At 41.0% G+C, this 13,216-nt stretch overlaps 1 protein-coding gene across 1 annotated transcript in view; it reads right to left on the minus strand.

The window, feature by feature from the left end:
* PTPRG (protein tyrosine phosphatase receptor type G) overlaps positions 1-13,216 on the minus strand; it is a 388,816-nt gene that overhangs the window by 28,783 nt on the left and 346,817 nt on the right. Inside the window, exon 14 of the mRNA XM_059479803.1 lies at positions 10,529-10,620. Within this exon, the coding sequence (XP_059335786.1) occupies positions 10,529-10,620 (92 nt within the window). The remainder of the gene's footprint in view (positions 1-10,528; positions 10,621-13,216) is intronic.

Consider the following 13,216-nt stretch of genomic DNA (forward strand, 5'->3'; position numbering starts at 1 on the left):
ATGCTCATTTACTGAATAATACAGAATTAAAAACATTTGACGAGTGTATGCTCTTAACAAAATGCTGCAGCCTGCAGAAATGCAGGCATTTAAAAATATTTAAGTGGTAACATTTATTCTATATAATATTTGGAATATCATAATCTCATAGCATTTATATCAATATTTTCACAGCCAAGACATTTGAATAGAATGATCTATAGGAATCATAGAAATCTATAGAAAGAAATTGTAAAACAGTATTTTCGCTTCTGAAAAGTAACCCATACATCCTAGATTTCCTTGAAAATAGTTTCTGCTATGATAGCAATTACATTTAATCCCACAAGAGAAGCTCCACAGTTATAATTTGGTTTTTTTTCTTGTGTAGTTTTAGCTCAACTGAGACCAACCAAGGTAAAGGATTGGCTGCAGCAGACCGGTGTGTCCAAGCTAATTTTGCAGAAGGCAGATTTTAACTTTAATTGTGATCTGTGAGCCAAAAAATACATTAGAGATAGCATGCTCTCCAGCCCATTGAATTCCCACCAATTTCAAGGATGGGTCTGCACCAGAAATCCATGGCAAAGCGTGGTTAGTTTTCTTTTTATCATCATCACTGCACGGTGGCAGTATGTCTCCACCTTTATCCCCACTGATACTTCACTTCTCTCGTTAACTGTCCTTTAGTGCTTCTCCTCCCTTTTTCCTCTTCTGCATTTTCATTCTAACTCCTCCAGAAGCCTTAACCCAGTGCAGTTTCTCAACATATTTGATGATATGGGTAACAATTACACATTAAATAATTAATAAGGAAGTATTGTTGACATATGAGCTCACTGGGTCAGAGGGAAATGAAGGTGCCCATCATCTCAGGAAAACCACACTGGAGCAAATATAATTATTACACATCAGAAAAATTAAAATCAGGACTGTGAACATTAGAAACTTAAAAAACAGTTTAAGGTTTCCAGCTTTCAAACTGGAGGGGTAACATGGTCCAGCATGGTCTGTGACAGGGACAGGCACAGCCCAGAGGGGATGGGCAACCTACAGGGTGGTGGGATGTGGCTGGTCCTCCCTGCACAGCCACTGGCTCCAGCTGATGGCCACAGGAAGGCAGCTGCACAGGAGACAGAGCCTCTCACATGAACCAGTGAAAAAGGAAAATGCTGAAGCAATCTGGGCTGGAATTTTCTATTCATAACCTCCAACTCCAAACTCCTGCCCAGGAACACAAATCACTTTAGCTGGATACAGGCATGCTTGGCCATGGGCAGCTTGCCAGGCCTCTGGTAGAATGTGTGCTAACACACCCAGCTCTCTGGAATGGCCTGAGCTGGTGTTATCTGGAGATGGCTGTGACCTTCTCCAGGAAAACCAACAGATGTAGCAAGATGCACAGAACCTGATTTTCCTTTAGCTATAGTCAGCCCAAAGGCTTTGGTTAAGCCTTCTTTCCATCTTACAGCAAACAGACTTAAATGACTGTAATTCTTTTAGTCAATTGAAGAGATTAATAGAATCCTATAATGGCTAATTAGCAGCTCTCCATTGTTCTGTGCATATTCACTTTTGCACTATATACTCTTTCCCATCAAGAAGCTGGAGTGACATTTGATATTGTCAGTGCAATCCTTACATTATGAAAGACCTACACATTATTCAAAGAGAAGAGGGAGGTGTTTTAATAACATACCTTCACCTCTAACACTGCAGATATAATTACATTTCTGTCTAGCTTGGGTTTAGCCATCTATTTTATCAGTGTCAATAAAGTGATTCTGGATTTACTTCACTGTGAAATATGAGCTGAATCTGGCACCATAATAACGTACTAACCCTTTGTGTTACACAGAGAAAGAAGTATACTTGGAAAATATTTTAGTAATATTTTTTATAATCAGATACTACCAAGGCTGACATGTGGCAGGGTATGTTTAATTTCTGTGCTAAATATTTAATATATTGGTGGAGTTCCCATCTTGACTTGCTGGCCCAAGCCAAGCACCTGAGAGGAGTATCAAATAAACCCAAAGGGGAGCACAAGGCAGCTCATTTCCTGCCACAAAGACACAATGCCAAGAAGAAAATCATGTTTGTTTAAAAAAAATGATTGTAGAGGAAAACCTTCACTAACACCTCCTTTTTAAAGAAATGGAAATTGCAAATGCAGAATATTTAAGACATTCTTTTATAAGACAGACACCTTCAAAAGAAGCCCAAAGCATATAGAAGCAATAAGGTTGGAACAGGGTTACATTTTAAGTTTGGATAATTAGTAATCCTACCAGGAAGGATTTTCCCATAGCTCCCACTTAATAAGCTGCCTTTGTAATGTTAAAGCAATAGGGGCCAATTTTCAAAGAAAAATAGGATATCCTATCAGAAATGACATTTCCACATAATAGGGTCTCAGATTCATTTTGATTCATTTATAGTCTGAGAGCTCACCGGATAGTTTAGTGGCATTGTATTAGAATAGATGGGTTTGGGTCAGGAATTAATGAAGAAGGTCAAAACCAAAGTGCTTCCTCATATTACCTTTATTTAGATGGAGTTTTGGTGTTTCTGAACACCAGATGTTTGACACATGAAATAGTCTTGGTAAGAAAATTCTCCATGTCTTTTGTTCTGTCTGTAAAGGCTTTCTGTTCTTCAGCTATTACCTTAGCCAGCCTCCTAAATCAAATATACTCCCTGCACCTTATGCCTTATTCTTAATGTGAAAGCTTATTTGGTTGGTTTGTGAGTCCCTGCACTTCAGTCTCTCATTTACTAAGCCACCTGGATTCATGTGCCATGGCTGTCACATGCCTTGGTCCATCTGCTCCCACAGCAGCCACTGAACGCTTTGTGCCAGCCCTGCATCCCAGGAGCACCTCCATCAATCCTCAGTGTGCTCTTCACAGAATGAAGGGATTCTCCCACTGCCCTGTCCCTGCTTGGGGGCCTGAGCAGTGATCTGAATCCACCTGCTGAGCTGGCTGATGGCTGTAAGGAAGAATTTCTTGATTTCTGGGGAAGGGGAAGAATTAGTTGTTGGTGGGACAGATGGGTTGATCCTACTCATAAGGATGAAGAATAGTGAAGTGACAGAGAAACTTCTCTTTCTGAAGTCAGCACAAACCTAACTTGGCTTATGATGATCATTAAACCAGTGATATGGTTAGGAACATTGATCCTGAACATAGAGAATCCACTATGAACAGTGTACCCTTGCAGTTCTCATTTTCTGCAAAAAAGTCTTCCCAAAATATCTACCAATAGGATTGTAACAGGACTGAATTTTATCTTTTAACTCACTGAAAAATAACATATATGAAAAATGATTTCCCATATCCATAGCAAACAAGCACCTTTCTATTCCCAGCAACACAAAACCCTGGGATGCTACTTCATCTTTCACTCTCTTACTCTACATTCCTAGGAAGAACATTGAATGCAATCATTTTAAAAAAGATATTTATTTATTGTTAACTACCTTCAGTGAAGTTTCATGGGTTTTTTTACTTTTTACAAGGCAGGATGGAAAAATTCTGCAAGCAGCTGGAATACCTACCATCAAAATTTAGGATGCATTTCACTTAGAATGGAATCTAAGAGCCATTGCATAAGCTACAACACATCCCAGAGTGAAGGCTGCCAGAGCTATGGCAGCAGGAATAACCATGTGGAATGTGATATTCTGTCTCTACAAGAGTGGCTGAGCATATAGAACACTGCCAGGATGAATAGCATACCTTGGGGCAAAATTCTGCCCCAGCAGAGGTTATTAAAAATTCCCATCAATTGTCCACCTCTAGAGAAAAGCTGAGACAAAAGGATATAAACCCACAGACTGAGCATCCACGCCAAAGTGCACATACGTAAAAGGGCTTGAAACTTCACACACTGCTCAAATTTTGGCACAGATTGAATTTGAAATGACTGAGCAGACAGAAATAGCCAGCCCCTGCCCTAAATCACCCAAATACTGGACTCTATGAGTAATTCCACACGTAAAACAGGGCAGGGCCCGGTATTCTTCAAACCATTTCAGATTTCATGCAGTTGAATTACACATTTATATTGTCAGAGCCTTTAATTCTGCAGTATACTGGCTTTCCCTGCATAACTATTTAGAATAAGAATGCAACTAAGCCCATTGTATTTCAATTGCAATAATTAATCTTTCTGACTGATTGCATTTACTTGCTGTATAAAAATTTCCAGAAATATAATAACAGCTTTATTTGTATAATGTTAGTATCAATTAATTTATGATAAAACAAAGTAATTAAAAAGCCTTAGTATTGAGAAGGTGTCTGCCTTCTGTGGAGATCAAATCTCCATAAATACTATAAAGACTACGCAATAGATTTCATTCTAGGACATCAAAATACCTGTTGAAAATCTCTTAAGGGTGGCATCCTCCTGAAGTCACTGACCTCAATAATTAAGACAAATTATAAATTAAAATGAATTAAGATGAATAACAACTCATTAAGAATTTATTACTGTGGGCATTATTCCTCATTATTGCTCACTTCTTTGTAATCGTGTGTTTATGAAGTATTATTTTTAACAAAAAGCACCTTTCAAAGTGAAAAGGCATGGAAAGCACTTTGAACACATTTGAAGGTCCTGGAAAGATGGGCATGCTGAAAGAAAAACAGGAGTCTTTTCAGCAAGATAATTGCTATCTATTTGTTATAATCAACTCAAATGAACACAAGGGCAGACTTCTGATAAAGGGAAGACATGAAAAAGCAGAATATGAAAAACCACCTGTGCAATTCTGAAGCTACATTCATCTCTCTTGCTTCAAGACTTAATCTACTACAATGCTATTAGCCATGTGTCACTCAGGAATATAAAGATGTTAATGATAAAATTTTATATGTGTCAAAATAAGAGCTCACTTTAAATCTGCTTGTACAAAGATTAGGTTATCATTAATTATAAATGTAATAGCAATACACTTCTTGCCTTTAAGCAAAAAGCCAATTTCAGTCTAAGAGAATGAAATAATGTGAATTTTTCCTTAGCCCAGATATTAAACACGATCTTATGTGGCATTGCCAGCTAAGGAACACAATTTTTATCTCACACATTTCCATCCTCAGGTCCTAGTTCTGCCCTCAATTACACACAAGCCTTACATTTCAGCTCATGAAGATCCAACTCCAGGGCTCTGCCTCTCAGTGTAACAGCTCTCAGAAAAGGATCTATCTGCATTTCACGTGGCCACCATAAAAACATTCTTTTGTATTGTAGCCAACCCCTGAAGCCTCCACTAGAAGAACCACAACTAGACATCATACCATAAATTCTACATTGCACTACTGCAGGAGCAGGGCTGGTACCAAAGCAAAATGAAGGTGGATGTTCCCTAAAATACCTTGATGTTTTCTTGGCTTCAGAGGATGGCTGCGTTTGCCATATTGCACTCATGAATTTAATTGAAGCTGAAGATAGGTACAATTCACAATATGGTGCTGGAACATAAATCCACAGGGAGCAGAGAGCAGAAATAAAGTCATAAGCAGCTGAAGAGCAGCACCTCTGTGCTCAGTGAAGAGCTTCATGCCCTTGAGAAAGGCTGCAGCTCCTGCTCCTCCCAAGGCTCACTGTGCTCAGTGCACTGGCACCGTCTGTCCTGGGCTCTGCTCTTCAGCTCTGGGGATGCAACTTGGGACAGCCACATCTCAGCAGAAAACAGTGAGATGCCTGTGCTGGGAACCTGCAGTTCCCTTGTCAAATGAGATGCTCATTGCTGCCTCTTAACAGAAACAGTTTGTCAAAGGGTGCGTGCTACCAGAACACAGCAGCTGAGCCTGTAAAAAACACATCAAGTCTGACCCCTGGCATTTGTCAGGAAAGGTTCAAGGCAATATTCAAGTTATTGAAGAGCTAAGAATTAATAAGATGGACTAATGATGGGACTCCTTGTAACCATGAAGATATAGAGGGAATGAAAGAGGGTCATGGGTGCCCTGGCCTTCACACCCTGGTGAGTGTGAGGTGGCAAAGCACTTTTCATTGCTATTCCTCTATTTCCTGGACTTGTACACCCATACTGAGACATTCTTGAAGAACCATGAGTGTTTCTCCATCAGCTTCTGCCTCTAGTTTGTTAAAATACATTATTAATAAACTCCATGACAAGTTAAAAAATTATTTTACTGTCATTTAAACCTAAAACTGAACATACCATGATCTGACAACTAGGAAATGTTTTTTAAGTCTTGTCCTCTGGACACAGCTGAAATGATTGGCATCACCTCTGAGAAATTTTACTTATACTGAAAATATAAGACATTAAATACTTGCAGGAAATATGGTAAATGTATGAGCTGCATTGGTCAGCTGTTTTGTTCTTTATGATCTGTGCTTCTCTGGACTGTGGTCAAAACTACACAGAGATTTGAGCTTGCCCATCAGGTGAAGCCTCAAGTCCCTCTGTACTGACCTCACCTCAAGTCCCACAGCATCCATTGTGCCCATGGGCTGGGCAAGGGAGCAGTAAAGTCACAGCAATATCCAGAACAATGCTCCACCCAAGAGCAGGAAAACTCTGACACAAAGGAGAGGAGGAGGTTAGAAGTGGAATTTTTATTCATATCACTGTTTGATATCATCTAAGTTGCACAGAGCTGCACTCCTGCAGTGCTGCTGGGGAGCAGGTCTCGCTAGGAGAAGAAAGGTGAACTCCTAAGGGATGGATGCATTTTGGTTTCATGGTTGCAAAACTCACAGGTCTGCAGCTGTGATGCTGCTGTTGTTGTTACTTTCCTGACTCTACTGGAAAGGATCAAGTCCAGAAAGATCCAGAAAGTCAATCAGATAGTGACCCAGCAACAAGGAAGACCAAACAAACGGAAGCAGGAGCAGCTTTGCTGAACGAGATCCTGCAAAGAGCAAATATTTCATAAAAGAGATCCAGGGAAAGATGATGTGTATGTAGCTAAAATTACCTGAGCATGGAGACAAAGGGAGAAGTTACAGAGAATTAATTTTGTTGGGCAGAATGGCAGGGGAGTTTTCAGAAATCTGCCATTGATTACAGATGCATAACTATTAGGTGCAAGGCTTATGTGAGCTGAGATTCAAACCTCAAATGTAATATCCAGTGGGTGACTCAGATAATGACAACTTCTTTGTCCTGTGTTTCTCTAGATCAAGCAGTGCAGATAATTATGAATAAGGATAATCATTTGGATCTCAGGGAGAATCTGCAGATAGGCACACACCTATGGGTGATGTGGCTTCCTGCACAATAATTAAGTATGTAGCCAAGGGAAGTGAAATAGAAAATGGATAAAATGATTTCTCTGCAAGAGGATTTTTTAGATGTCACACCTGAAAAGTCACACTGTGTGCCTATAGCAGGTAGCTGGCAGTCTGATTTAGAGCTCATAGAGCTGAGAAAACAGAGGGTTTGCATAACCAAGAGCAGGGCATTGTGCAGAAATAAACACAAACACTACCTGTGATTGTGCCAGCACATCATGGAGCAGAGCAGTGGCACACAGAAACACCAGTGCTCTTCTGGAACCCTGAGCTGTGTCAGGACCTCACTGTGCCTGCCTCCCAGGCACACCTGGGCCAGGACCAGCCAACTCAGACCCACTCAGCTCCCTCTGCCCAGAAGCTCACTGTGTGCTGAGATGGGTCTTGGCAAACCTGCTGGACACCTTCAGCCACTCTGCTGCTCTAATTGCCATCAGTGTGGCTGCTTGCTCTTCACCAAGGGTGGAAGTTGGTCCACTGAACTGTAGGAGGTAGAGGCACAGCCCCACAGGGACCTAGGCAAATTCCTCCTGTAAAGATGGGGTTTCACAATCTAACAAGGTCACTTTAAAAAGCGACTTTCTGTGAAAATGCCACTTGCATTTTACTTCTAGTATCAACATGGCAAGTAAGACTTTCTCACACCCTGCGGCAGCTTCCAGAGTAAAAGTTCAGAGGCTTATCATTTCATCAGTTGCCATCAGTTTAAAGGAGAATTTTGTCATTTCATGTTCTTAAGGCATTTCAGTGGGCTGCCTATGTGGGAGCAGCAGCTGACGTCAGGGAAGACTGTCATGTAGCAACAGGTATATGGGGGAAACCAGCCCACTGCTACAGCTCCAAACAAGGCAAATGCCTCTGAGAGCTTCCAGATCTTTCAAGGCAGCATCTCCCATATTTGGAAAAAGCCAACAGAGCTGGAATTTTTCTCTACTAACTGGAGCTTCATGGCTGAAAGTATCCATGTATTAACTATTATCCCTGTACAGGTAATAATACACACAGAGGGAGGCACTTACAGAGGGGAATTTGCCTTTTGGTGGCCTAAATAGCTTTAATGTCAGTGTTAAGATCTTGAAATGCACCAGTTCATTCTCTTTTAAGGTTTTCTGGGCATCATTCAACTTCAGATCAACTTCATTTGGATGTCTGTATGCAGGTGTTTCTCTATCCACAAAAATGTTGTCATTAGATGGGAATTCAAGGGTTGGATTCACTCTTGTGACCAACTAGACTAAACCTCTTTCTAAGGCCCAGTTCTTGATGTCCCTTAAGGATCATCAGCAATCCTTACAGATTTTTAACTACAAAGCTGCTCTAGGTGTCCTGCAGCATTTGCTCAGGGGATGCCTTAATCTGCAGTGTCCCTTATCAGGGGTGAGCATTTCTGAGTCTGAGCACACCACAGGGAGCACTGCAGTGACAGCAGCATCATGTACCTCACAAATCTGCTGTGGTCTCTCAGCCTGGCTTACTCTATTCATGGGGAATGTCCCCAAAATACCTTATTCTGTTCCCAGTCACTTTCTGCTGTGTGCCAGAAGGCTGCTGGAGAAGAACTGGTGCACATGCTGCCCTGACAGTACCTGCTGCCTGCATGGTTTTAATGCAATTTCCTCAGCCTACACTACAATTCATATGAATGGACTCCAGTCTTAATGGACTGACCACCAAAACATCTCTGTGCAACAGGGAAGAACCACTGTCTCAACAACACACACTGCAGCATGAGAAGATGGAACTTTCTGCTGGTTTCTTATATCTAAGAAAAAAATTGTCTCAATTACAGTAAAAACACTACACATTGGCCAAAGAGGTTTTTGTCTGAAGGGAGAATTTGTCTCCTTCCAGTGCCTTGTAGACATAATCCCCTGGGTTTATGCTGTGCCAGGGTCCAGCTTAGCCCAGCCTGCCCTTCCCCACAAGCTCCAGGAAGAGCAGACATGGTGGGACCATTGAACTGCCTGCCACAAGCAGCCCCAACAGGAATTTGTTCCTCTTGGTTTCAGAGTAGGAAGAATGGGGTTTTCCAGCTATTTAAGTATTTCTGTGAAAAATAATCACTGATGGTCTAAGATTAAAACCTGTCTCCTCCTTTACCCTGAAGGAGAAGGATGACTTCTTGCTAAGGATGTGAGGTGGCCAGGACATGCATTTTAGTTTCCAACAGAAAGGAGAGGGGACAATAGCACATTTTCTTTATTTTCAGTGGTACAGCATCAGACTGCAAGGCAAACTGCCTAACACTTTCTGCAGGAATGTAATAGCTGACCTTTTCTACTAGTTCCCATGGGTACTTTGAAAGACTCTTTCTAGAAATAAGTCACACATGTCTACTGAATAAAATAAAGGAAAATATAACTGGACTCTTTCACTTTGCTAGGAAGCAAGTTTCTTCAGTGTCTCAGAAAAGGCTCTGAATGTTTTTTTGTAAAATGAACCTAATTAGCTACAGATTGAAACCCAGATCGATGATGCAGATACAGAATATGATAAGAAAACTTAAAACGCCTTCAGGAAACAAGCACAAGCCTTTGACAGACTGAGGTCAATATAACATTTTTGGTACCTTAATTCTGCCTGTGAGCCTGACCATCATCAAACAAGGCAGCGGCTGCAAAGGCCACGATAACACCAAGCTGCTCTCTGTCATCACAGCTTCATGGCAGCTGCATCCTGCACTTAATAATTCCCCAGGGAAATGCCTCATGAAGAGAGAATAGCACTATACACTGCTTCCAGCATCACTCTCAGTATAGCTGAGAGGAGAATTTGACCTTTGGAAACTTTATTAATACCAAATTAACAGATGGCTTTGGAGTTTGAGATTGTTTGCTTATCCCTGTGTCTCGCTGTCCTTTCTGAGAGCCCCAGATTCCACCTCTACACTCAGTGAAAGTGGGGGCAAGGTCCCCAGTCTCGAGAGAGCAGGGGAACTGAATATCCCTGCTCTGCAACCTGCCCTGCTGGAGCAGCTGGCTTCACCCTGGATGCAATGCCTCAGTGTTTTCAAGACTTGTTACTCATGTTTTTGACATTTTGCAAAGGTTATTCTGAAATTTCTATTAAAACTAAGTGGGAGAGGTGTCTACAGAAAAATACAGCATTGCCACTCGGAGCCCCATTACAAAGCACATTAAATTAAATGAAGCAGCACCGATAGAACAAATTTCTACCAAAACCCCATGATTTATCACAAGCACAACCTTCCCTTCTTTATGCAATTAATCCAGACTCCAAGTACCACAAACACAGGAGATTAAGGCAGTCTTACCTGGAATAGGTATAATGGGAATACTTTCATTGGGGACCACACGGGGGGAACTGCTGTCCTCCACATAGAAATGAGCAGTCTGAAAACACTTTCTGTTAAAGACAAAAGAAAAAAATTAGATTTAGGGTGTGAAAAACTGCTCTCTAAATAAACTTTTGCACATGTTGTGTTTCTCCATTTCTGTTCCATACTTTCAGATAACTTTAAAACACTGATACACAAAAACATATGTTGGTTTTCTACAATTACAATTCTTATTCCAGATTCTGATGTGCTCTAATTCACTGACATCTGACATCCACCCATCATAAATGCCTCTATACATTATTGCTGAGTACTACAGAGTATGAAATTATAATAATAAAAGTTAATGGCTGCAAAACAGGTTTCAAATACATAATTCAGAAAGTAATTCTGCACACAAGAAACACATTCAGCATACAATTCCAAGCCCAAATCCACCTAGGACACTCAATTTCCAGGGAAAATACTCTTACTGTAAAAGTTTCTGCTGTGTAACAACCACCACAGCATCTGTAACTGCTTCATATCATGATGTTCTGCTAACAAAGTTATCCTTCAAACATTAAGGTTTTTTGTTTGTTTGCTTTTTAACACTAATGCCATATAACCTTCATCCCATCCTCTGCCTGCAAACTTGTATTACATATGCTGGTACACAGAAATCCAATAGACACTTCCCTTGGGCCCCAGGACTCCTCTCTAAAAAGGCCTACAATGAAGAGCAGAACTTAAATTCACCTGACTCTTTTTTTACCTGTATTTAATGCAAAGCAGAGAGCACAAGCTGGTCATCACAGAAAAGGTACTGAGTGGAATAACATCAAGAGATCCAGGGAGACTCTGCATGGTGATGTTAACTGAGGCAGGGTTTTCCAACGCCAGCGTCACTGCTCATTGCTGACTTAATGAGCTGCTTGAGGCTGGAACTGAATATTTAATGAGCCTTGTTGGTGTGAGCAGCTATTGTGGCAAGAGAAGGGTCTGCTCTCATCTGTCGAGGCGCTAAACAAAAGCTGCCCAGTGCAGAAAGATCCCCCTCACTGTCACCCTTCGACTGCTCCTCAACACCTGGGCAAACTTTGTGGGGGCCTGGTGAACTGTGCCTTTGGTAAGTTGCAGGTTCCCTTGCTCAAACAGATTTGCACATGTGGCTTCCAGGCTGCTGCCTTGCAGTTCATGCAGTTTGCTGCTCTGCAACTCGGGCTTTGTGTTCTCCATGCATCGTCAGAGCAAAGTCATTTGTGGTGCCTTTGTTTCCAACATCCATACATGCCAGGGAGAAAAAAAGTCACTGAAAACCAAACCACTCTCTTGGGTGAAACCAAGATATAAAATTATCACAGGTGTTTGCTTTCCATGCATCTGTACTTTCCAGTGCACAGGCACAGTGCTTTGTCATGCAAGCAAAGCTATGGCAGCACAAGTGCAACTTAAGACAATGCAGAAGCAGGGGAGAGTGGATTTCACAGCATGGAGTCACTGTCTGGGAGCAGCTTTCTATTTTCAGGCATGATGGCTTCCATTCTGCACAAGTTATATATTTAGTGAGTATACTTTTGTTAAGAAACACCTTAAGGTGAATTTACACACGAGGATGCAGGATGTGCAGTAGTCTCACAGCATTTAAAACCAGGGGTTGAACTCCCCCCGCCTCAGCACTTGCTCCCTGTTCTCATTTTTTTTTTGGTAGCCTTTATTTTGGACAATGAACACCCTGGGGGCACGCAGTGGAATAAATCAGTCACACATAAAGAAGAAACTATGAATATGAAACAGGCAAAATGTTCCTGATTTTGATGTATTTGGGGCTCTTTCCCTTGAGTCAATACTACAGAAATCCTTGAATGGCTTCTCCTGGTAATGAAGGCCTTAAAAAGATGTTTGATAAAAAGACAGACCTTTATGCAGGGATTTACAGGATTTTTTTAAGCTGATGATATTGAAGAAAAGCAATTTTTTTGGTTAATTTGTTATTTTATACTCTCAGAGGCTCTGAAAGGCTGGCATTAAGGTTTTTATACACAGTCATAAGATGGCTTTTTCTTAATAGCCTCAAAACATGTAAATGTGTCAGATAATCACACTGTGCAATATTTTAAGGCCCATGATGGCAATAGCTGAATACCCAGCCCAGCACAACTCTGCTGAGCACAATCTTGGATTAACAATGTATTGAATTAATATTTCACATACTAAAGTTTGCTACAATCATTAATGCAATAAAAAGTCTACATTTTAGTCCTGGAAGACTTTCTGCAGCTGTTTTGAAAAGACCTTAGGCTTTGACTAAAGGTTTTCTCAAGTCACAAATATCACACTCTTGTCTAATGTACATATGCAATGCAGCACTTTCATTACTTTACAATACTGGATACTGGCATGTTATGTGAAGACATGTTTCTCAAACTTTTTTTTTCCTCCACTTGTTCATAATAGCTGTAAATATTTTAAGTTTAACTTCTACAGCTGAGCTTACTGCACACAAGCAATTGCATCCCTGTCCTAGTGACCCCTTATGTGTTTCAGATCTTTAAAAGTTCTTTTATGGGTTTAACAAATTTGCTGAATGAATTTTCCAGCAAGTTCTGCTTACTGGGTCTATTTCCCATTCTGGCATCTTTCCTCTGTGCAGCTCCAGGAGGGAGCACATCTCGGGGTGCCAGG

This window comes from Ammospiza nelsoni, chromosome 11, assembly GCF_027579445.1.
Source record: "Ammospiza nelsoni isolate bAmmNel1 chromosome 11, bAmmNel1.pri, whole genome shotgun sequence".
In the NCBI taxonomy this organism is placed as follows: domain Eukaryota; kingdom Metazoa; phylum Chordata; class Aves; order Passeriformes; family Passerellidae; genus Ammospiza; species Ammospiza nelsoni.